General features: G+C 42.1%; 1 protein-coding gene across 2 annotated transcripts in view; it reads left to right on the forward strand.

Moving 5' to 3' along the window:
* MDM1 (Mdm1 nuclear protein) overlaps positions 1 to 26,650 on the forward strand; it is a 98,323-nt gene that overhangs the window by 62,478 nt on the left and 9,195 nt on the right. For both annotated transcript variants that reach the window (XM_082256974.1, XM_082256975.1), the window contains 3 exons: positions 19,490 to 19,638; positions 20,876 to 21,009; positions 25,384 to 25,618. In XM_082256974.1, coding sequence (XP_082113100.1) covers positions 19,490 to 19,638; positions 20,876 to 21,009; positions 25,384 to 25,618 — 518 coding nt within the window. The remainder of the gene's footprint in view (positions 1 to 19,489; positions 19,639 to 20,875; positions 21,010 to 25,383; positions 25,619 to 26,650) is intronic.

Here is a 26,650-nt window from a genome sequence, read left to right on the forward strand (position 1 = left end):
GCGCACGAGCGCTGCCCAGAGGGGGAGGAGTCTAGCGACGTAGTACTACGTCGCTAGAAGATAACGAGCCACATTGCTGCTGTAGCAGCAACGTGAGCAGACGTTAAGTGGTTAATGAAAAGAACCTCTGCCCAGAGGGGGAGGAGTCTAGCGACGTAGTACTACGTCGCTAGAAGATAACGAGCCACATTGCTGCAGTAGCAGCAACGTGAGCAGACGTTAAGTGGTTAATGAAAAGAACCTCTGTCCAACTGTTAAGCATGGGGGTGGATCAATCATGCTTTGGGGTTGTATTGCAGCCGGTGGCACAGGAAACATCTCACGTGTAGAAGGAAAAATGGATTCAATAAAATTTCAGCAAATTTTGGATGGTAACTTGATGCCATCTGTGAAAAAGCTGAAGTTAAAAAGAGGATGGCTTCTACAAATGGATAATGATCCTAAACACACCTGGAAATTCACAGGGGATTACATCAAGAGGCGTAAACTGAAGGTTTTGCCATGGCCTTCATAATCTCCTGACCTCAACATAATTGAAAATCTATGGATAGACCTTAACCACTTGCCTACAGTGCACTTTCACCCCCTTCCTGCCCAGACTGATTTTCAGCTTTCAGCGCTCTCACACTTTGAATGACAATTACTCAGTCATGCAACACTGTACCCATAAAAAAATTGTGTCCTTTTTTTCACACAAATAGAGCTTTCTTTTGATGGTATTTAATCACTACTGGGTTTTTTATTTTTTGTGCTATAAATAAAAAAAGACTGAAAATATTGTGAAAAAACACATTTTTCTTTGTTTCTGTCATAAAATTTAGCAAATGAGTAATTTTTCTTCCCAAATTTTGGCCAAAATGTATACTGATACTTATATTTGGTAAAAATAACCCAAATAATTATATATTATTTGGTCTTTGTGAAAGTTATAGAGTCCACAAGCTATGGTGCTATTCATTGAAAATTGATCACACTTGATCACACCTGATGTACTGAAGGCCTATCTCATTTCTTGAGACACTAAAAAGTCAGGAAAGTACAAATACCCCCCAAATGACCCCTTTTTGGAAAGTAGACATTCCAAGGTATTTAATAAGGGGCATGGTGAGTTTTTTGAAGTTGTAATTTTTTCCCACAACTCTTTGCAAAATGAAGATTTTTTTTTTTTTTACAAATTGACATATTAACAGGTTATTTCTCTCCCACAGCATATGTATACTTGCAACAACACCCCAAAACACATTCTACTACTCCTCCTGAGTATGGTGATACCACATGTGTAAGACTTTTTCACAGCCTGGCCACATACAGAGGCCTAACATCCAAGTAGCACTGTCCGGCATTCTAGGAGCACAAATTACACATATAATTTCCTGACAACCTATCGCACTTTTGAAGGCCCTGGAGCACCAGGACAATGGAAACCCCCATAAAATGACCCCATTTTGGAAAGCAAACAGCCCAACGTATAATTTTTGAGGCATAATGAGTCTTTTGAACTTGTCATTTTTTTCCACAAGTTTTTGGAAACTGTGGAAAGAAAATGAAAACACATTTTTTTACACAAAGCTGTCCATTTATGCAATATTTCTAACACATAGCATGTACATAGCAAAAATTGCACCCCAAAATACATTCTGCTATTCCTCCTGAGTATGGTGATACCACATGTGTAAGACTTTTTCACAGCCTGGCCACATACAGAGGCCTAACATCCAAGTAGCACTGTCCGGCATTCTAGGAGCACAAATTACACATATAATTTCCTGACAACCTATCGCACTTTTGAAGGCCCTGGAGCACCAGGACAATGGAAACCCCCATAAAATGACCCCATTTTGGAAAGCAAACAGCCCAACGTATAATTTTTGAGGCATAATGAGTCTTTTGAACTTGTCATTTTTTTCCACAAGTTTTTGGAAACTGTGGAAAGAAAATGAAAACACATTTTTTTACACAAAGCTGTCCATTTATGCAATATTTCTAACACATAGCATGTACATAGCAAAAATTGCACCCCAAAATACATTCTGCTATTCCTCCTGAGTATGGCGATACCACATGTGTAACACTTTTTCACAGCCTAGCCACATACATAGGCCTAACATCCAAGTAGCCCTTTTTACAAAGTTGTCCATTTATCCACTTTAAGACTGGGCCTATTTTTGACACTTGATGTTTACAAGCTAAAATCATTTTTTTTGCTAGAAAACTACTTAGAACCCCCAAACATTATATATTTTTTTAGCAGAGACCCTAGAGAATAAAATGGAGATCGTTGCAATATTTTTTATCACACCATATTTGCGCAGTAGTCTTCCAAATGCAATTTTTTTGAAAAAAAATCACTTTTTTTAACTAAAAAATAAGAAAACAGTAAATTTAGCCCAATTTTTTTCCATAATGTGAAAGATAATGTTACGCCGAGTAATCTGATACCCAACATGTCATGCTTCAAAATTGCGCATGCTCACAGAATGGCGCCAAACATTGGTACTTAAAAATCCCCATAGGCAACATTTTAAAAATGTTTGCAGGTTACTAGCTTAGAGTTACAGAGGGGGTCTAGGGCTCAAATTATTGCTCTCGCTCTAACGATCGCGGAGATACCTCACATGTATGGTTTGAACACCGTTTACACATGTGGGCGGGACTTGCGTATGCGTTTGCTTCTGCGCGAGAGCTAACGGGGACAGGGCGCTTGAATTTTTTTTTTCCTATTTATTTTATTTATTATTTTTTTATTTTTACACAGTTTAAAAAAAAAAAATGTTTTGATCATTTTTATTCCTATTACAAGGAATGTAAACATCCCTTGTAATAGAAATAGGCATGACAGGTGCTCTTTATTGTGAGATCTGGGGTCAAAAAGACCTCACACCTCACAACTACACTAAAAAAGAAAAAAAAAAAAAATTGTTGAAAAAGGAAAGAAAAAAAAAAAAACGTCCCTTTAAACCGGAGCTACGTCAAACCGACTTTTGACGTAGCTCCGGTCCTCCAAGACCATAGAGTCGAGTGAGGGCCATCTTGCCCTCACTCGACTTCCTGTCTCTGAGGATCTGGGACCGGATAGTTTTCCCCGCTGCCGGCGGGTCCGGTAAGCTGGGTAAACGTCTGGGACGCGGCGGGAGGGGGGGGGGGCACCTCTTCCCCTGCACCGTAAGGGTAATTTAGCAGCAAATCCGCCACTGGGACCACCCTTATCTGAAAGCCGACCGCCCGCCGTTTAAAAAAATACCGGGGTTATGGCAGCTGCTACCATAACCCCAGTATTTAGCTTTTAATGGCCGACGCATTTAGTCGTTAGGCGGTCGGTAAGTGGTTGCATGTATATGGCAAACAGGTAACGATGACTGATGGGGTGACAGGTGACGATGACTGATGGGGTGACAGGTGATGATGACTGATGGGGTGACAGGTGACAATGACTGATGGGGTGACAGGTGACAATGACTGATGGGGTGACAGGTGACGATGATTGATGAGGTGACAGATGAAGATGATTGATGAGGTGACAAGTGACGATGATTGATGGGGTGACAGATGACAATCACTGACGGGGTGACAAGTGACGATGATTGATGGGGTGACAAGTGACGATCACTGATGGGGTGACAAGTGACGATGATTGATAGGGTGACAGATGACGATGACTGATGGGGTGACAGGTGACGATGACTGATGGGGTGACAGGTGACGGTGATTGATGGGGTGACAGGTGATGGGCGATGGTCACCGATGGGTGACAGGTGACGGGCGATGGTGCACAGCCGTACTGATGGCAGTCTCTGGTGACCACTGAACTTTAGGCTACGTTCACATGTGAGCGTAGCGATCGCGGGCAGAATCACTGCGATTCTGCCCGCGATCCAGAAATCATTGCAAATGGCGGGACGCCTGTGCATTGCCCTTGATTTGCAATAGCACCCCAAACGCTGTGCGATGTTGCAGCGATTTCCGCCTGCCGAATCACGGTAACATCACGCAAACAACGCATGACGCCCAAAGAAGCTCTTGTACCTTTTTTGGGCGTCATGCGTTGTTTGCGCGATGTTACCGCGATTCGGCCGGTGGAAATCGTGGCATCGCACAGCGTTTGGGGTGCTATTGCAAATCACGGGCAATGCACAGGTGTCCCACAATTTGCAATGATTTCCGGATCACGGGCAGAATCGCAGTAATTCTGCCCGCGATCGCTACGCTCACATGTGAATGTAGCCTTATGGGTGTCAATTTCTGGGCACTGATGAGGTGACTGTTGGGTGACAGGTGCAATTGGGGGGGGGGCTGAGGACTGTGTGGGGGGACCTTTTATTTGTGTGATTTTACTTTGACAGGTGTACAGAGCAGTAACTCACTGTTTCTAGCTCTGCTCTCCTCACACTGGAAACTGTGTGAGGGGAGAAGAGCTAGTAACAGTGAGTTACTGCTCTTTGTTTACATTTTGTGATCGGCTGTGAATGGATTCACAGCCGATCACATAGTAAACAGTCACTGTCAGTGACTGTTTACTACTGCCGGTGACAGCTGTGTTCCTACGGAACACAGCGCCACCGACATGACCGCGCTGCGCGCTCCCGAACGCGCATGCGCGGTCATCTTCCGGGCTGCTGTATTGTGATCGGCTGTGTCATTGGAACACAGCCGATCACGTGGGAAACAGCAATGCCCATTGGCTGTTTCCCCCCTGCCGGTGACCGGCTGTGTCCCGGGGACACGCCGACACCGGCAGTGCACGGCGGCACGCACGCGATCGCGAGCCTGCCCTGCATTCCTGGATCACGTCATATGACGTCTTCCAAGGATAATGGCCGCACTGTGCCGCCGTCATATGACGGCGGGCGGCCGGCAAGTGGTTAACCACTTAAGCCCCGGAAGATTTTTCCTTCCTGACCAGGGGGTTTTTTGCGATTTTTTTACTGCGTGACTTTAATGGACAATTGCGCGGTCGTATTTTTTAACATTTTTGGCCAATTTGTTTTCTGCTACATATGTTTGGTAAAAAAAATTGCAAAAAGCGTATTTTGATTGGTTTGCGCAAAAGTTGTCGCGTTTACTAACAAAAGGAAAGATTTTTGTCATTTTTGTTGTTTTTTTTTTTAACGCGTAATGGTGGCGATCTGCGATTTTTTTTGCGGTACTGCGACATTGCGGCGGACAGATCGGACCCTTGACTGACATTTTTGACACTTTTGGGGTTACCAGTGACATTTCTACAGTAATCAGTGCTATACATATGCACTGTTACTGTAAAATTACACTGTCAGTGAAGGGGTAACTTTTTTTGAGAGGGAGGGGTGGTGTGTGTCCCTAGGGGCGTGATTCTAACTGTGATTGGCTGTGGCTTGAGGTGTAGGAACAGTGATCAACGGTCCTACATAGTAGAACCGTATGATCACTGTTTCTACACAGGGGAGAATGACAGGCGGCTTGTTTACATCAGCCGCCTGCCTTTCTCCCTCTGCACTGACGATCACAGAGTGACCGGCAGACATCGGGTCACACGGACGGACTTGCTGGGGAACGAGCCGGGGCGGGAGCGCGCCTCCGCGGGCGTGCACTCGCCCGCTATTGGCTCCCAAGCAAGTGACAGGCTAGTGACGTATATATACGTCACTTTGCCTGGCCTGGGCTGACTGCCGACGTATATAGTCGTGCGGCGGTCGGCAACCGGTTAAAAGAGCAGTGCGTGACAGACAGCCCAGAAATCTCAAAGAACTGGAAGACTTTTGGAAGGAAGAATGGGCAAAGATACCTCAAACAAGAATTGAAAGACTCTTGGCTGGCTACAAAAAGCGTTTACAAGCTGTGATACTTGCCAAAGGGGGCAGTACAAGATAATAACTCTGCAGGGTGCCCAAACTTTTGCAGACGCCATTTTTTTGTTTTCTGTTATTTTGAAAGTGTAAATGATGGAAATACAATCTAACTTTTGTTGACATATTATAAGAATGTCTAATCTGTAATTTGTTGCCTTTTGGAGATTTTTCCATCTTTCCTTGGCTTCTTTATGCACATTAATACAAATTTTTACCTGGGTGCCCAATATTTCGATCCCCACTGTAATATTGAAACAACAGAGCTGTCACCTGAAGATGAAGAAGAAATAGGTATCAGCAAATTCCCTAATAGGGGCATTGAAGTATTTAGCAGTCAGAAAGGTAAAAAATCTATATATGCTCTTATTCTTGAAAGTATCATAAAGGGAACTCCCCAAGTGAGTCTGTGGAATTGCCCTGTAAGAAATGCCACTGCACCTTTCTTTCCGTCTTGATGGGTGAATCATATGTGAATGTGGAGGCATTAGCGATTAGTGACAAAATATCAGTGCTGATATACTGTATGCACCTGTATACATATGCGGTACATGACCACCTCATTTACAATTTTTTGTTACTTTAATAAATAATTCAGTTGTAATAACATAATATGTTTTTGTAAATGGTTGTGATAAAGTATTTTTTCTAAAGAATTTGCATACTGAAATGTCATCTTAGTGCCAAAACTTCTTTACCATTTCTTCTGTCATGAATTGACAATGCTGTATGATCATTTACAGGATTTATCATAACAGGACAAATAAAAAATTTCTTCGAAGTTTCATTTATTAAGACTGAGATGACAGAAACCTTAGGGCATTACATATTCTCACAATTTTCCACCAGTTACCTTAGCTCTAACCTTTATTTTGCCAGTTTCAGTGTTAGTGTGATCATATAGTACCATTGTCTTGTTGGAGAGGTAGCAGTTGTGTGACTCAGCAGGAAGAGGTAAGCTCAGCATTCACCATAACACGTAGCGGAACAGCTCTCTGAACCACAAAACTCTGCTCTTATGTCATAAGGATCTGCTAGTTTCTTTTTATTTTTGGTTCCTAGTTTTTCTGGGTGCTAGATCCGTCTAATGGAAATTCCACTTCAAAGGAAGCTTGCCATAGCATGGAAGCCATTAGTCATTGCAGCTGGTTTTCTTAGATTGTGAAAAATTCTCTTGTTGGAAAAAGAAGGCAATATATCCAGTGAGATTATGGTAAGGTTGGCTGAAACCAACAGAAATCCCTCCACTAAAGTACATTGTTGCAATTTAAAATTTAGAGACGGTTTGCACTTTTGGTTTTCAGTCATAAGAACATAGTCTGTTTTTCAATTAAAGTAGAACATCATAAAACTATGAAGAATGGCCTTTGGTTCTGTTACTGTATATACTCATAAACTTGAAAAAATATTTTAAAATACTGCTAGTGTAACCGCTGTATGAACTTTTTTGTCCAGTATCTTCCCACTATTTGTGACTTAGCATAAATCGATCATAGAACTAGGTATGCTTAGGTACTAAGGTACTTAGTTAGTACTTGGGTACTTAGGGCCAGCTTACACCAGAATGAAACCCGTGTTCCGTTCACTCTGCAGTTGTGATCTGCAGTGGGTGTCAGTATTAAGTTAATGACACCTCCATTGCAGGTTGCAAATGTTACCATGTAATATAGTTGCAGTGCATTACCAAAAGTAGTGCATGCACAACTTTTAGTACAGTGCAGTGCGGTAGGATTTCCGGCAATTCATAATGAATGGGCTGAAATTGGACCGCACAGAACTGCTGTGCATTCCTGTGTGATTCCTGGTGTAAACCAACCTTTTAACTACTTCAATACAGGGCACTTTCACCTCCTTTCTGCCCAGGCCAATTTTCAGCTTTCAGCGCTGTCACACTTTGAAATGACAATTGCGCGGTCATGCAACACTGTACCCAAATTAAATCATTCACTGATGTGCGCTGATGAGGCAGCACTGATGGGCACTAATAGGCTTCACTGATGTTCACTGATGAGGTGGCACTGAAGGACACTGATTAGGTGGCACTGATGAGGAGGCACTAATATGCCACACTGGTGGGCACTGATATGCGGCACTGATGAGCACCAATAGGCGGCACTGATGGGCGCTGATAGGCGACACTGGTGGGCGGCACTGATGAGCACTGATAGGCGGCACTTGTGGGCGGCACTGATGGGCACTGACGGGCAGCACCGAGGCAGCACTGATGGGCAGCACACATGAGCAGGCACTGATGGGCACTGACTAGCATCAATAATGGGCACTGATTGGGGTCATTGATGAGCACTAATTGGGGTCATTGATGGGCACTAATTGGGGTCACTGATGGGCACTGATTGGGGTCACTGATGGGCACTGGTTGGTGTCACTGATAGGCATTGATTGGTGTCACTGATGGGCATTGATTAGTGTCACTGATGTGCACTGATTGGTGTCATTGATGGGCACTGCTCTGGCTTTACTGTAATCAGGACACTGATGATCAGTGCCCTGATTACCTGTCCTGGGTTCCCTTTCGAGGAGGAGCCGCTGAGCAGCTCTTCTCACCACACACTCTGACAGTGTGTGGTGAGGAGCGCTGATAAATGGTACTTCCGCATTTACATGTCGTCCCAGAATGAGAGCCGCAACGCTCCCCCTGTCATTTGACAGGGGGCGGGCGGTAAGTGGTTAATAATGTGAATTTATTTTAATATTTAGCTGTTTGCCTGGAATTTCACTTTATTAAAGTGGTTGTAAAGGCTTTCTCTGCATTAAGGCTTTTATGTGCAGCTCCCCCTAAATATTTACCTGAGCCCGATCTTGATCTAATGCTGTGCCGAAGTGCAGCGGCCCTGCTCTCGCTCTCTCTTCTCAGTGGACTCAGTGCCCGCACATGTGCCACCATAGTAAGCCCACGTATGTGCCACCATAGGAAGCAGCTTCCTTTGGTTGCACACAGAGAAGAGGAGGAGCCCATAGCACCGGTAGGGAACCCCAGAAGAGGGGGTTTCAAGGGCCGCTATTTGCAAAACCATTGTACAGAGCAAGTAAGTGTAACATGTTTGTTAATTTTTATTTTTTAAGAATTTTTACAATCACTTTAAGCTTAGTGGGCAGAACCATACAATTTATTCCCCTCTGGGCAACTATGCACCCAAAACTGCTGTTTATTAGTATGGATACAGACTGTTTTGGCCTTATAAGTGCTCATTCTTACAAGATATTTTTTATGGAATAGTGTCAGGGGAACTAAGGAAGCACAATATTAAAAAATAGACCAAACCAAAATGCCATGCACTGAAATAATGTAGATTGCAGCACTGCCTTCTGTCATTGCAAATCCAAACAACTAGGTATTGTTTTCTCATTTATTGGGCAAAAGTGTGCAGATCTTTTGGTTATGCCTCAAAAAATATTTTGGGTACATGCACACTGAATTTTGGACCATGATGCTTATATTGCATTTGAGTACATTTGCTCCAGATCAGTTTAGAGATGTATATTGTGAACACGCGCTACTATCCTAGGTTACCCATATACATTAGCTAGTAGTCTGAAGGAACAGGTAGTATTGAGTTGAATATTTGTTTAACTCAACACTACCTGTATCTTTTACCAATTATCCGTACGGGCCTATGAACAAACTTACTTGTTTGACTTCAGGTCAAGCCAGAAGGGGCTAGCCACCGGGTGACGTAGCCAGGTGGCCCGCCCTTTGTCTATAAAAGAACTGTTAAAGCTGAAGATTGGGCATACGGCGGGTAGCCTCTAAGGAGGAGAAGCGTTTTTTAATTTTTCTATTTTTCGGGTCCGGCAGGCATCGTGATTGACAATGGATTTACATTGAGGGACACTATTTTTTTTCTTTTTAATAAAGGACTTGGCAAAAACAGTTTCCTGTGGTTTCTACTTTTTTACACTTTTTTTGGTGAATGGGTAGGGTTACTATGTACCCGATACCCATTCACATAGGGAGGGGGCCGAGATCCGGGGGCCTCCTTGTTAAAGGAGGCTTCCAGATTTTAATATGCCCCCACCTGCAGACCCCTACAACCACAGCCTAGGAGTGCAGTGCATCATGGGGCGCTCATCGGCAGGTGAACTTCCCACGGAGCGCCCCATTTGTTTTTTTGTGTTCAGTGAACACACGAACAGCTAATGTTCAAGTCGAACTTACATTCGACTGGAACACAGAGCTCCTCCCTAATCGGGATCTATTGGCTCCCGTTGCTGTCAAATAAATCCCGTGAAGGGGGGGAGCTGAAACACACTGTCTGTGTCTATAGACAGTGTGGCTGGGGAGTGAGCCCACTGCAGTGCCCCCATAGAAAGCTGCTTTCTATGGGGGCACTCGCCTAGGAGGAGGAGCCAGGAGCACCAGCAGGGTACCCCAGAAGAAAAGGATCAGGCCTGCCCTGTGCAAAGTCATTGCACTGAGCAGGTATGTATAACATGTTTATTATTATAAAAAAAACAAAAGCTTTAAGCACCCAAAGTAAAAGCAATGCAAAAAAGGTCCATCCACCAGTGAGCATGTACCAGAAGTTTGTAGAAGTTTGTGACCACAAACGTTTCACATCCACATGCGGTAAAACTACTTGGTCCTGTTCCTTGATGAAGTGTGCTTAGTGCACATCAAATAATGTTTGGCTGGGAACTGTTATTAGGGTTTGACTTGCTAAAGGCAAAAAGACTGTTCACTTTGCAAAGGAAACTGCACTTTGCAAGGCAATTTGCTTAAGAGCTTCATCAATGTGGTGAAGTTTCACTTTGGAATGAATATCAACTGCAAGGAAAATAAAATAACAGCATTTTTTCTTGCACATGATTGCATAATGAAAGTCAGCAGAGATTCGCCATATTCATTAAGCTCTGGGGATAATTCCTTTTTAAAGTATAACTTTCCTTGCAAAGTAGTCTGTTTGCCTATAGTAAATCAACCCCTTAGATTCTACTGAATTTGACCCTATTACTACATGGTCAAAACAGCAAATAGCAATATCTGTGAAAAGAAGAGGCAATTATACTTACCTTTCCTGCAGCCCATGTCTTGAAATGCCCTTGTGATGCTGCTCTGGCAGGATAAGTCAAATACCTGTTTCCCCTGTCACACACGCTGGTTTCTCCCGAGGGCTTGTACATACTGTAGTGATATATAAGCTATTGGGAAGAACCACTGCATGCGGTGGGGGTAACAGAACATCACACACCCAGAAGTATAGAATAATTTTGATGGATGGGCAGCAGTAAAGAAGCAACATTTTAAGACATGGGATACAGGAATGGTTGGTACAGTGCCTCTTCTTTCTGGAGGTATTGTTATATCCTATATTGTCCCTGTACCAACAGGGTCTTTTTAGGATTGCCTACTGTTGTTCTTATCTTATATCAGTGGTTTCAGTAAAATCTAGCCTCGCCATAATATTTATGCTCTAGAGTCAAGCTGCCAGTGCTAAGAGAGTAAAGTATTGTACAATGTTAACATTTAGGCCTCATGCACACTGGACGTTTTTGATGCTACTGTTCGGGGTGTCAGATGTTTTTTTTACTGCCTCTAAAGTTCCTTCCATATTATCCTATGTGCTCATGCACACATAGACTTTTAGCAGCATTTTGTAGCAGGAGAGTTTAGTGGCAAAAAACCCCCAAAAAAACCTTTTCCAGCGTGTTCTGGAATAGCAGCGTTTTTGCAGAAAAAAACACTGACAGCTCCTAAGCTCTGCTAAACGCCGATGCCCAGTGTTTCTTTTTGTCTAAGCAGAGGCCTCTGGTGTCGTTAACAACCAGTGAATAGCTGGTTGTTAAGGAGCGGGCTGGCAAGCCTACTCATTCACCAAAAATGTGTCAAGAAGTAAATAAAAACGCAGACACAGTTTTTGACAAATCCTTTATTAAAAAAAAAACAAAAAAACAACAATATCATCTGGTGAGGATCCATCATCAATCAAGATGAACACTGGAATGTGACCCGAAAAGAAAAAAAAAGGTCCGCACCGGGCGAAGGGCAGCAGAGCTGTCAGATGGTGGGTTCTGGAATATGCTATGTACAAAGTGCTGGGCTCTGGAGTATATCATGCACAGGGTGCAGGGTTTTGTAGTGCATTGTGTACAGAGTGCAGAAGAGTGCCAGGCAATTCTGGAGTGTGCAATTCTGGAGTACGTTATGTACAAGAAGGTGGGTTCTAGAGTAAGTTATGCACAAGGTACAGGGCTCAAGAGAGAGCGAGGTACAGAGTCCATTCATCTATTCACATCTCGCTATTGTACCTGTCCTTAGCTATAACCTCTACATACACTCACATACAAACACACAAACATATACATACAAACACACATGCAAACACATACAAACACACATACAAACACACACACACATACAAATACACATACAAACACATACACATAGAAATACACATACAAACACACACACATACAAATACACATACAAACACACACACACACATACAAATACACATACAAACACACACACACACACATACAAATACACATACAAACACACACACACATACAAATACACATACAAACACACACACACATACAAATACACATACAAACACACACACACACATGCAAACAAACACACACACATAAAAACACAAACACATATACAGACACACACACATACACCCCTCTCTTCCGTCCTCCTATTCCCCAAAGCTCTACCATCTTCCACGTGGCTACCTTTGTAAAAGCACGTTTCTGTAACTGACTGTCATAGCTTTATTTTTCTTTTCAGCGCACTAAGTGCACACTCATCTTATTTTCAGCTTCCAAAATACCGGACCAGGAAGGAGATAAGGATTACGGTGCAGCCCACCCCTCTCCTTCCCTTGAACATGCTGCACTCGGTCAGACCAGTAGCACTTGTCCCGGCTCTAAGTGCAGAGCAGGGAGGCGGCTGTAGGAGCTGTGTGAGAGATGTTACTTTCACTTTTAACTGCAGAAGCAGGGCTGTGAGTTCAGGGCTAGCACAAGGCTGAAAAAAAAAAGACCCTGGGTACAGTATGTGAATGGACAATTGATTATAAACCTTGGCATCTTTTCCTGCTAGCAATGTATAATTGTGGGCCATTTCCTTATACACTGGTTGCTTGACAAAAGGGCAGGTCTGGGTAGCAGTCCTGCCCATCCCCGACATCACAGCTTGAATTTGACAGCCGCACTCTTTCATAGCAGCTGCATAGAGCACACTCAGCGGGTTTGCTCACCAATCCCTGGCTCTGCTCGATATTCACACTTGCACTGTAAGTTACTATGTAATCAATAGATGGGGTGATGCGAGACAAAGCCCTTGTACAGTCGGACTGCGGGACAAGTATAAGTGTGGGAAAGTCCCGCCCAATCCGGGACTGCTGGGAGGTATGCATAAATATAAATATATATCTCTTTTGTGTAAATTCAAAGTCTCTTAATGAAGAGCATACACATCCAGTAGGTTCTTGACTTCCCCAAAATAATCTTCTTAATATAATGTACTGTATGTGTAGTGTTAGTTAAACCAAGACAGTGATTCCCATTTCCCACCACTGTTCGTTCATGCGCTCACCTCAAATGGTGGACCCGCAAAGTTCCAGGTCAAATATCTCTTTCCCCTTTTTTAGGGGCTGCATTGTGGTTCTACTCGGTTTGGATTTCTTTTGAAAAACTCCTCTTTTAGCCACTTTAACCACTTAAGCCCCGGAGGATTTTCCTGCTAAACGACCAGGGGATATTTTGCGATTCGGCACTGCGTGACTTTAACAGACAATTGCGCGGTCGTGCGACGCTGTATCTAAACGAATTTGGCGTCCTTTTTTTCCCACAAACAGAGCTTTCTTTTGATGGTATTTGATCACCCGTGCGATTTTTACTTTTTGCGCTATAAACAAAAAAAGAGCGTACATTTTGCAAAAATAACAATATTTTTCACATTTTTTTATATGAAATTCCCCAAAAAAAATGTAAAAATCAAAATTTTTTAAAATTTTCGGCCAATTTGTTTTATGCTACCTATGTTTGGTAAAAAAAATCGCAAAAAGCGTATTTTGATTGGTTTGCGCAAAAGTTATTGCGTTTACTAACAAAGGGAAAGATTTCTGTCATTTTTGGTGTTTTTTTTTAACGTGTAATGGCGGCGATCTGCGATTTTTTTGCGGTACTGCGACATTGGGGCGGACAGATCGGACCCTTGACTGACATTTTTGACACTTTTGGGGTTACCAGTGACATTTCTACAGTAATCAGTGCTATATATATGCACTGTTACTGTAAAAATACACTGGTAGTGAAGGGGTTAACTTTATTTGGGAGGGAGGGGCTGTGTGTGTCCCTAGGGGCGTGCTTTCTACTGTGATTGGCTGTGGCTTGAGCTGTAAGGACACTGATCAACGGATCTACATAGTAGATCAATGTGATCAGTGTTTTTACAGCGAGGAGAATGACAGGTGGCTTGTTTACACAAGTTGCCTGACATTCTCCCTCTCCCCCGACGATCGCCGAGTGACCGGCGGACATCGGGTCCGCTGGTCACACGCGCGGAGGGGTCCGTGACCGCGCGGGAGCGGGAGCGCGCCTCCGCGGGCGTGCGCTCGCTCCCCAGAGCCTCACAGGCGAGCGACGTAGACCTACGTCACTCTGCCTGTGAGGGGCTGACTGCCGCAGTAAATATACTGTGAGCAGTCGGCAAGCGGTTAAAGTAGAACTATAGCCAAAACCTTTTTTTTTTTCATTTTGGATAGAGTAAAGGAGGGTTATAACCCCTGTCAGATTTTATTTCACCATCTGTATCCCATTGCATAGATTTCCCTTCACTTTCTGTCCCAAAGCCAAGTGAGAGGAATTCCCTGCAAATTAGGGTAAATCCTTGGGGACCCCCAGGTTACTAGAACATGTCCCCATTGAAGATTTCCCTGCTATTGCTTTTCTGGGGACAACCCTAAATGTGGGATTTTCTTTTACTTTCAGATTCAATGATAATGGTAAAAGGGCAAATAGAAAAGGTAGATCCCCTTAACGGGGGCACAGACAGCAATAAAAACTGACAAGTGTTCTAATCCATTTCCACTCTATCTAAAAGTAAAAATAAAAGTTTTGCTTTTACTTATACTTTAAAGTGATCACATATAGTTGGTGTATGGCCCTTTAAAAGATCCTTCATGCGCCCTGCAATGGACTCACATAACAGAGGCGACACCCATAGTGTAGTATGCTTCAATAAACATATTTTAATAATAAAAAATACCCTTGCAAACAATAAAAAGGTGTCAGTTTGTATAACGGAACAGAGGGGCCACAACTTCCGCATCACTGCCCAGGCTTCACATACAGTTTAATCTGTGTTAGTAAGGACAGTGAAAATAATGAAGACTTAAACTATATGTAAACCTTTACTTTATAAAACAACCCATTCTGATTAAAATAGAAATGAAAGGCAAGACAACTTGTTAAATAGATATAAAAACATTCTAAACACATTTTTTACCCCTTTTTTTTTTATAATTGATTACATACCCTCTGTTCTCAGCTGCATCAGGAACTCAGAGACCTAGAGAAGGAGAAACAGCAGCACACTGATCTTCCCAGTGAATGGCTCTGCACGGGGGGGGGGCGTGTCAGCACAAGTCTGATCTTTGGGGGAGTTCACGGCACAGCTAGAAAACTGGCAAAGCTGTGCTCTTATGCCAGGTGTGGTCAGTTTTTGATTTTGGGTTTACATAAGTTGTGCATAGACAGTAAGTTTCTTTTTTTATTCAGGATGTAACAAAAAAAAAAAAAACAGATTTTTCTATACACAGAAACAAGGTGGTTGGAGGAATACCCTCCACTAGGACATTGTATTGTGACAGTGGCTCCCACTGCTGTCAGAATACACTGATCAGTGGCTGCAGCCAAAGGGTTCTGGACATTGATCAACAAAAGTTTTTCCGAAAGAGCCACACACAGATCAAAATTTGACTAATTCCTGCTGAACTGGTCCTATTTCGATCCATCTATACTCAGCTTTAGGATCGCTACAATAGTCAGACAAAGAGCATTTTTAGAAGAATTTTAGCAGTGAATGACAGCTTATTCCTCTCATGACACATTTCTTTTAAAAAAAGATTTGATCAGATGTAGATATAGATCAACCACTCTTTGCCAGTCTGGCTTAGACAAAAAGGCAAGTGTAAAAGTAAAAGAGAAAGTGCATTATTGAGATTAAGGCATAGACTATGTGAGAATTGCACTGGCAAACTGTGAAAGTTTCAATGCAAACCTGCTGACTTCAGCAATCAGGGAATTGGTCTTATGACTATGCTAAGACAAAACTCAGAAAGTTGCAGAATGCACACTGAGAAAACCCATGAATGTTTAGTCTTCTATGAGACAATTGCTGACAGTGAAACTATATCAAAAGATGGTTGTAACTTGAGGGAAACCACAATCCCTATTTGCATTGGGCCGCTTTTAACTGAAAATATGTCCTCAAATGTCTGTCACTGATTAATTAAGACTTGTAAGCTTCCTTCGATGCATTAATCATATGCAGACAACCAAATAAAATTAGGTTTACTATGCACCAATGAGTTACTAACAAACATGCCAATTAAGTAGTGAAATTAATCAGTGCAAGCTCCCTAAAAAAATTGAACTAAGAAATAAATCACCCAAGCTGAATTGCCGCTAACACTTTACTGTATAAGGTATGTTCACTTACAACCACCATGTTTTGGTGCTAAAAATATATATGAATAAGCGCAAAAAGGTATACAATAAAAAAATAAAGAAATACATGTAACGTGGCAAATATGTGAATAGCAACACGCATATGAAATGCAACAAAATTTTGCAATCAAGTGTGCCATATACAAATAAAAATATATAAAATGTCCAGTTATATCTGGTATCACACAGTAGGACTTGTGTGCAGAAAACAAAAATGGGTCAAATATGACAAAATTCCTATATTGATGTAAGAAACCACTGTGGACTACTGTGACACTTCAATCCTTGCGGTGCTCCTGGTGACCCCCCACCACCAACTAGTAAAGTGGTAAAGTGCCTACTCACCTAAGAATAATTCTGACCCCAGCACAGAGTTAGATATGCCCTTGACAGATCCCTCTAATGGGGAATGTATCAAGGTCTCTTTGTCTCCTTAACTTCCCATGTAAGGGTGAACCTGCCACCTTTCCTCTTCGCTCGTCAGTCCTCAGCATAAAACATCATGAAACAAAAACCATAGTGCTCTCTGTATTCCCACATTTATTGAAGATATACTAGATTAAAAACACTCACAAGAGATAACAGGCTGACACTGGTATTCCCCCTTATACGTGTCTTACCCTCTGATTGGGCTTTTTCAGTAGGTGACCTACTGAAAAAGCCCATTCAGAATGCTTAACGCCAATAGGGTGGTGGACCTGAAGCCCTCGACATAACAGCGATTACCATTGTCAGCGTGGTGGGGTGCCAGGAACACACCTGCTGTACATCTCCTTCTCTTGTTGACTTTCAGTCTTCCTTTTTCTCTCTTCTTGACTTGAGGTGAGATGTGCAGGCAGTTCCTATGGATATAATGATCTCTGAATGTTCACCCATAGTCTGTTAGGGTATATGGGGTGGTTCCCCCCACCCCCTCTTTGACTTATGTACATCCTCATGACTAGGAACTGGATCCTGTTTCCTGGAGCATTCAGTGTCTGCTTCCTTAGGTGTCCTCCTGTTGTCAGTAGACTCATTTATCTGGACCCTGTTGAACATTACTTTGGTGCTGTAAGACCTTCACCTACAGGAAGGCTTGGGAATATTTCCTGAGACAGGGCAAGTGATGTTATCCCTATGCTGGCCAACTTTGAGGAAGTACTATCAACTGCACAGTTCCCTTTGTTCCCACAGTTCCCTTTGCCTCCTGCAGTCTTTATTCTGGGAAGAAAGATTTGTGCACCTGGATGTGGTTGTTTACAGCAGGAAAAAGCCATTGATGGAGGGTTTGATGTGCTGTTGGATTGTCAACAGACAGCTTTAGCTACAACCCAGCTACAGACACTCCCTGTGGGAGATAGCATGTGTCCGGGATTCCAGAGCTGCAGTGGTAAAAAGCTTTGGGTTTTCAGGCAGAACAGCAGTACAATCTGGGATATGCTCCCTCTGGTCTTCTAAACCGAGAAATTATTTTATTGATTACACTGCTTGCAACACTATCTGTGAATGGGGAGATACTGTGATTGTGTTATAAGCAGTGTAATTATTGTAAGAACTTTTCTCAATGGAAGAGGAAGAGGGAGGTGTGTCCCTGTTGGACCATCTGATCTGCCTAAAGACATAAAACTGCTAAACATTAAGCAAAAGAGCTAGCTCTATGTATTAATTTTTATTTTTTTTTTAAATACAAATTTAACTAATGCTACCTTGTTAGTGCTGACTTTTTTGCTGTATATGAAAGTTAGCAAACAAGGGTGTTCCAGAATTTAGTTCAGGTGTCTACCTTAACCACTTAAGCCCCGGACGATTTTACCCCCTTCCTGACCAGGGCCTATTTTGCGATTCGGCACTGCGTGACTTTAACGGACAATTGCGCGGTCGTGCGATGCTGTACCTAAACAAATTTGATGTCCTTTTTTTCCCACAAACAGAGCTTTCTTTTGGTGGTATTTGATCACCTGTGCGATTTTTTGATCATGCGCTATAAATAAAAAAAGAGCGTCAATTTTGCAAAAATAACAATATTTTTCACATTTTTTTATATGAAATTCCCCCCAAAAAAAAAAAATAAAAATCAAAATTTTTTAACATTTTCTGCCAATTTGTTTTATGCTACATATGTTTGGTAAAAAAAAATCGCAAAAAGCGTATTTTGATTGGTTTGCGCAAAAGTTATCACGTTTACTAACAAAGGGAAAGATTTTTGTCATTTTTGTTGTTTTTTTTTAACGCGTAATGGCGGCGATCTGCGATTTTTTTTGCGACATTGCGGCAGACAGATCGGATCCTTGACTGACATTTTTTACACTTTTGGGGTTACCAGTGACATTACATTTTTTGAGAGGAAGGGTTATGTGTGTCCCTAGGGGCGTGATTCTAACTGTGATTGGCTGTGGCTTGAGGTGTAAGAACAGTGATCAACGGTCCTACATAGTAGAACCGTATGATCACTATTCCTACACAGGGGAGAATGACAGGCGGCTTGTTTACATTAGCCGCCTGCCTTTCTCCTGCTCTAACGGACGATCGCGAGTGACGGGCGGTCCGCCGGTCACACACGCGGGGGGGGGGGTCCGTGACAGCGCCTCCAGCAGCGCACGCTCGCTCCCTAGACCGTCACAGGCTAGCGACGTAGTACTACGTCGCTTTGCCTGTGAGGGGCTGACCGCCGCAGTAAATAGTCGTGCGGCGGTCGGCAAGCGGTTAAGATCATTATATTGCTGTAAAAGGGAGTAGATTGCTGCTTTAAAGAAATGCCTGGAGGAAAAACTATAGTACTGAGCAGGTTTGCTTCTCGGTACTTCATTTTCAGCTATGACTGGAGTAAACATTTAAGTAGATCTAATGGCCAGGTGTCGAAGCATTTTCTTCATTGAGTTAAAAAAATGATGGACTTTGGTTGTTGACTCAACAAATATAGAGGTATTATACATCTTTCATGGCAGATCTTTGCCCTAATGCTGGCTACAATATTTTTTTCCTTGAAGAATCAATGGCACAAAATCCAGTTTCCCAGATGACGAATCTGAGCGTACCTCAGTAACTTTAGGAGTTGAAGGAAGACTTCCTACGCCAAAATTGAAAACCTTAGGACTGGCCCAGAGGACCCACCATGATCTAACAACTCCAGCCACAGGTAATATTTTTTAAAGGACAGATCTAGAGAATGAAATTTTGGATTAATAAAAATTTGTATTCTTCATTTCTTTACATTTCTTTTAAACATGTTGTACACTTCTTATTTTATTTTAAGAAAAAACATATTTTCTAAAAAAAAAAATCCATGTTTATAAAATGTATATTGGAAAGTAATTTGTGTAGATTGCTATTGTGGAAAGCAGTATCAGATTGGCCACTAAAACTATCTGAATATTCTCTAATAGTCCGCAAGTGGGCCTTAAGTAAAAGCATGGGAAATGTGGCTTTATTATCTTTTATACCTTCTAATGTCATAAATAGTGCAGTATTTTTGCAATGGAAGTAAACACAATATTCCATTTATAATGCATTTGTTAATGTGTTCCACGAAAATATGGCTTGAAAAGTGGGTTTTACCACATTATTTACTGGTAGGCAAATGTTGATTCAAAAATTGTTTTTTAATTTTTTCCTTCCCAGACCTTTGCTCAAGTCCCACCAACAATTTATGTATTGCAGATACTCACACAGGTAACTACATTGCTGAGCTAAATGGGTGAGATACCTGCAAAACATCAAGTATTGTAAGGGTTTAGAAAGCATTCAACTATTATATGTACATGAGACATTTTTATATACTGTATAAATTAACATATTACATACCACCCCCTCCACTGCTCAAGTAGTTTCTACTGTCCCCTTCCATGCATGTAGGCTGCATGAAGATAGTAGGAAAAAACTTCTTAATAGCTGACCCCACTACATAGCAGGATAGGCCTGATGTTAGACGTTCACCCCCTTCTGCCACTCTGGCTTATTCAAGTAGTGCACTACCTAGAGTAGAGCAGCTTCTTGGAGTGCATTTCTAATGTCTAGCCTGTCCTGACAATAAGGCAGGATGGAGGGAGGTCAGCTACTAAGGAGTTTTTTCAGACAGGCTGCCCGAGGCCTATATGTATGGAGGGGTACAGGAGCAACTATTTGAACAGCAGAAGAATGTAATGGTATGTGTTGGGGATGCTGGAATGCATTGCTTTTATTTCATTTTTCTTTGTAAGGGAGGCAACATTCTACTGAGAGTGGATCTTCACTCTCAGTAGGATGTTGCCTCCCTTACACCCTCCCTCCCCTCTGCTGTACAAACTGGGCTTTTTTGTTTACCCCTCCCCACCCTCCCCAATCCTATGAGTGTATAATTGTAGAAAGAAATTTAATAGTGTATTAATTTTTTCAAGGGGGCGCTCTGTTAGTTTCACCTTCAAAAAATCATCAGCATACACAAGAGGATAAATATAAGGGATCTTCTAAAAAACAAGGCTCCCCAAAGAAGACTGCCTTCCAAGGTGTAAAGGAAACAAATTCAAAAAGGGTAAGGAAAATATTTTATTCTAGAAATCACAAAACTGCAAGCATTCAATATAGAGCGGCCTTAGTAATTAGATGATTATAGTGCATGAATAATATTTCATGACACCATAATCTGTTCCAGTTCAAATACAAGCATGAAGTTACATGACCATAAATATGTCAAAGGAGACATATGCCAAGGTATGAAACATTTGAAATAATCCACAAGTGACCACCAAACTAGAAGACTGACATCAAAGTGAAAGCAAATCATGGAAATTCTCAGTGATTTAGGCTGCTGTAGCAATCACCCCAGACCCTATGTCTTTTTTTAGTGGTGCTGTATGGAAAATGAGTGTCATCATATGAACTTTAATTCAAGGAATTTGTACTGACAAATTTTTAGGCTAGCGTTTCTGACCTGCTCTATTGAAAATTCTGGTTGACTGACTGTTAACTCTAACCTAATTGTGTCTGGGCTGCTGGAGGCAGGAGATAGGGCTGCCTTACAGCTCAGCACTTCATTTGAAACTTGGACAGGGAGAATACAAGTAAATTAAAAAAACATTAAGTATTAATGTTAAAAACATAAAGTATTAAGAGGTAAAAATCTGCACTACTTCAACAGATCAGTTGTGATTATTAGGATTTTTTACAACTGCCATTGGTGACTAGTTATCCTTAAGTTCAGTTTGGGCTCGGCACTAACCCCCCCTTCTCCCCACACAAGCTGTTTTTAATTCTATATTTTTTTACAATTACTTTCTCTAAAGTCCAGTCACATGATGCTGCAGGATCCTCTTTGCCTCTTCTCCATGCTGGGCGGTCCACAATGATGCTGACAGGGGTGCTTACATGATGCCCTTAGCGCTGTACTATGCACTATTACACAGTTATTGCCTGGTGCTATGGTGACACCCACTTAAGGGCCTATGAAGCCCTCACAAAATGTCCTCAGTCTTCCGGGTTTAAAGACAATGGATATAAATCAACCTTGAAGGCTGAGGATATTTTGTGGCAGAAAAGATTGTACTGTCTGGAACTGCTCTGGATTATAGATGAGCATTGCAGTTTGAACATTTTTTTTTTTTCAGGCTGTGGGCCCAATTAAATTCCTACAGTTGGGCTTTATCTAAACAACAAAGTGGACAATATTGTTGATTTTTTCGGTAGTTTATGCTAGCACATTTTGAAATGTACTGTCTTCATAGAGACATAGTGTCCTCTGCTCATATCTTTAGTTAAATTCCTGAAACTCAATAGAATTTGATTGTAGATACTGGAGCTGGGGATTCCAAATTAGTATGATGCATTTCCCATGCTGTGATTCTTAAAGCCCATCCAGACTCCCCCTTTTTCTACCCCCACCCATCCCCCTCTAACTGATTACTGGTATTATAAAAAAAAATACGCCGTGGTTATGTGATGCTCCAGTCCTTAGTCTTTGTTTGATATCTGTTCACAGGAGGCAGGATCCTTCTTTAGGTGTTAATGTTACTGCCTGCATGACGAGGACTCTTTCTAGTGGTTATTTAGTGGTGGAGTCCTCTCAGGATCCAGCAGAGAAGTCTGCAGCAGTGACGTCAACTCAAGGGGACTGTTGAGAACTGGACAGCATGGGCACATCTACAGCTGCACCTGGAAACAGTGCTGTCTAGGGACCCAGACAGTGGACTTAGATGAATATATCTTTCTATGAGGGCAGACGTGTGGGCTTGCTTCTGAGCCAGGCTGTGCGTCCATTTACATACACAGTCCAGCCCTGCCCCGCCCCATGCTTTCTCCTTTCTGAATTTGATTGACAGTAGCAGGAGCCAATGGCTCCCACTGCTGCCTCTGTGCCTGCGAGGAGAGAGAGAGCAGCGATGCTGCTCTCGGGCACAGCACTGGATCAAACAGGAGCCAAATAAGTATTGTGGTGGCGCTGGGGAGAGCTGATACTGGAGGGTTTTTTACCTTAATACATAGGTTAACACATTGAGCACAATAAAATAAACATTCCCGACTAAATTATTTGCTACATCTTATCTTTTTAAATAAACACTTATAATTTAAAACTTTTAATGCTGCTGTCTCATGTTCTCTCAGTGCTGTTTCCCTGAACTTCTGGTCTTCACAGGGGAGATTGAACAATGAACAGTGCAGTCTGGAGTCAGCCTGTTAGTTTGCAGAAGGGAAGGGGGAGGCACAGGGGAATGTTTTGCCATCTTAGGCTACAGGTGTAGTATTTTGTAAAAAAAATAAGGACTTGGACTTTAATAGCACCTTTGATCCTAGGCTACAAGGCTGTGTGTTTCTTTTAATGCACACAGTGTAGGCTGGGGGTCAGGAAGTCGCCGATCGTGATCGACCGGTCGACCATGGGGGCCAAACGGTGGATTATGACCACAACTCTGCCTTCCCCAACCTCTACCACTCTCTTGTTAACTGTGGGGCGGAGAGCGGGAGGCGGGAGTTGGATGGCGGGCAGGAGCTTCTCAGTGATTGCTTGCAACCAGTCCTAGCAACCAGTCACCAGCTTGCTATTATGAACTCTGGCAGCTCCCGCTCCTGCCCCCACATTACACCCAGCACTATGCTCCTGATCTCATAGAAAACAAGAGAAGGGCGCACCGACCTAGTGCAATATCACAAGACATTTATTGGGAGATTAAAAGATATGCCATACATTATACTCACAAACGTATGCTAAAAGTAAGCATAAGAAAGGTTTCTTTTTGCAATCCGAAGAACTCCAGAACCAAGGTGCTTTTCGGTAAAGCAGGAGGACTGGAAGGTGTCCGTGGTGATGGGGCTGACGCGTTTCAAGGAATGCTCCACATTTGGTGGTCCTGCCTGAAGGCTCGTGTCTGTAAGGGTCTGCACAATTATTGATCCAATCTTACAGATTAACCTAAAAAAAAAAACCCATGGCAGGCCCTTCTTCATTAACCCATGGACAACGTCCCTTTTTAAAGCAAAAACATATTATTGTAGCTACCAAAAAAAAACTTTAGCCCAAGCATGGAAATGCCGATGCCTCAACTTTGAGGAGGTGAAAGAGATTGTAAACCTCAAGAAAAAAAAAACTATAAGACAAAGGCATAATGAGCTAGTATGCATTGCATACTAGCTCATTATGAAATACTTATCTTGGAATGAAGCCCTCCAGTGGCCCCCTCACACCACTGAGACAGCTGACATCTTCCTCATTGTTTCTTCCAGGTTCATGGGCTCTGGCACTGTGAATGGCTGGAGCTGCGATGACGTCACTCCTGCGCATGCTGTTTGGGGCACGGGCTCTGAAGGTGCGGCATGGTCAGAGCGCATGCGCTGATGACGTCCTCGGCTGCATGCACTCTGAATATCTCCTAAACTGTGCAAGTTCAGGAGATATTCACAGTACCTACAGGTAGGCCTTATTATAGGCTTACCTGTAGGTACAATTAAAAAAGAAGACTTTACTTCCTCTTTAAGTCTAGGGTTCAGGGTACACTTATCAATAAAAATTGACTTCCTTATGAGAAGACACTCTTATAAAATTATTTCAATTTGACAACAATGGCTTATTTACTTTCCCTTCTCTCAACAAACTTCACGCCTCTTTCACCTCTGAAATGTAGGGACTAACTTTTCCTCTTTTTCTTTTTTTAAGCACCCCAGCAGCCTCTGTGGTCCCCTGCCTCTTCCTTGCTCTCCCTCCCTCCCTTATTTCTTTCCTTTTTAACACTTTTTCCTTCTCCCCCTTTAAACCTTTTCCAGCACTTCTTTTTCTGCTTCTCACCTGTACCCTGTAAGCCAACTTTTTCCCTTTTTCCTTCCTTTCTCTTCCATTCCACCCCACTTTCTTTTTTTTAGGCTCTACAATTTGAAATTTAGTAGGAGGACTAATTGGGCTATTAAATGCAGACTCAAATTGGCTCATTAGCAAATATGACATGTGCTTAAGCATTCTCAGGTCCAACATTTTATTCTTGTTTACACCTTATGAAAATATGATTGTTTACAGAGCAGCCAAGTATTTGGTATTCAATCAGTCTGTATAATTTTGTAGGCATTCAAATATTCTACAATGTAACTATTACTGTAATCTATGGGCTAATATTCCTTATCATTGTCTGCATTGCAATAAAAAATATTTTAGGTACCTGAAAATGCAAAAAAAAAAACCCTTTCTGGTACTTTTTACTGGGCATTACTGTTACTTTCTATTGTGTGAAAAAGGAATCCCTAAAATGTTTGTCTGCATCTTTTTTTGTTTCTGGGTTGAACAAAGTTATTATTATTGTAATAGGGATACTATTGATCATAACTTTTTTGTAGTTTTAATAAATACTGTAATTGTAATAAAACCATAATAAATATTTCTTTTTTGCGAGGCACTGCCATTCTAATAATATTTTTATCTGCATGCCAGGATTATCAGCAATCTGCACAATCTCCACCAGTTGCTGGTCTAAAGACCATAGATCCATTGCCACTTCGAGAGGATCCCTGGCCAAGTCCATGTATTTCCAATAAGCCTTTCCCAGCAACAATCACATATCCTGTCAGCAGACCTCTAAAGTATCCTTATTTACCACTACCTCGACAGTGGAGTCCATCATGCCGAATACAGGGAGCACTGCGAGATCCAGAGTTCCAGCATAATGGTAAAATGAATGGTTATATGCATGTTAAAAGAGTACTAGACATTACTCAGATTCCTTATGACTGATCACTGTGATCAAAACAGGGCAAACTATAATTGCTTAGGTCATAAGCACACTAAAAGAATATAAAAATATATGTAAGTTTCAAAAAATTGGTAAAAGCAAAAATCACACTTCCCAGCATATAATGTTCTCATATGCACAGTTAATACCCCTGTTATAGTGCAGCATTATGTGTCCTTGCATTCAATAGAGGTTTAGGAATAATTTTAGGGATTGATTTTACTACAACACTAAAAATATTAAGTAGTGGGGGTGTGGCTGGGATGTGATCGAGGAAGGATTAGCGGCGCTTCAGCTCCGATCCTGCCGACATCCTGCAACACCATTTGGGCTCCTTTACTTTTTCGGCTATACCCTTCATGCTGTGTTTCTCCCGAGGCAGATTCCTTCATCCCCAGGACTTCAGATATCTCAGAGTAAGCCGCGCACCACTGGTTCCCAAATCAGTGCTCCCCGCCCCTCTCCTCCCGCGGTCATCTTGGACACAAGGCCTCTGACCATGTTGGCTGCCACACACTTCCCATGATCTGGCAGCTGCTGGCCCCACAGGTGCAGAAATCCTGGCAGCAATCAGTGCCAAAATTGTTCTGGGTTTTTTGTTGTTTTTTTTTTTTTATTCTTATTTTCTTTGAACATTGCAATTATGTTGATACAGTATCTCACATACACTGTTATACAAGCTGTACATTCACTACTTTACATTGTAGCAAAGTGTCTTTCTTAAGTGTTGTCACATGAAAAGATATAATAAAATATTTTCAAAAATGTGAGGGGTGTACTCACTTTTGTGAGATACTGTATGTCTGTGGCTCACGTCTATCTTGCTGCCTCTCAGATGCTCTCCAGTCCTTGGTACACCTGTTCCTCCTATAAATTATTTCGTTCTCTATCATGGCCTCACACACCTTTTGAAGAGGTAAAATTATATTGGGGAATGTTAGAGGCCTAAACTCGAAATTCAAAAGGGCA

This window comes from Pelophylax lessonae, assembly GCF_965119305.1.
Source record: "Pelophylax lessonae genome assembly, chromosome: 4".
In the NCBI taxonomy this organism is placed as follows: domain Eukaryota; kingdom Metazoa; phylum Chordata; class Amphibia; order Anura; family Ranidae; genus Pelophylax; species Pelophylax lessonae.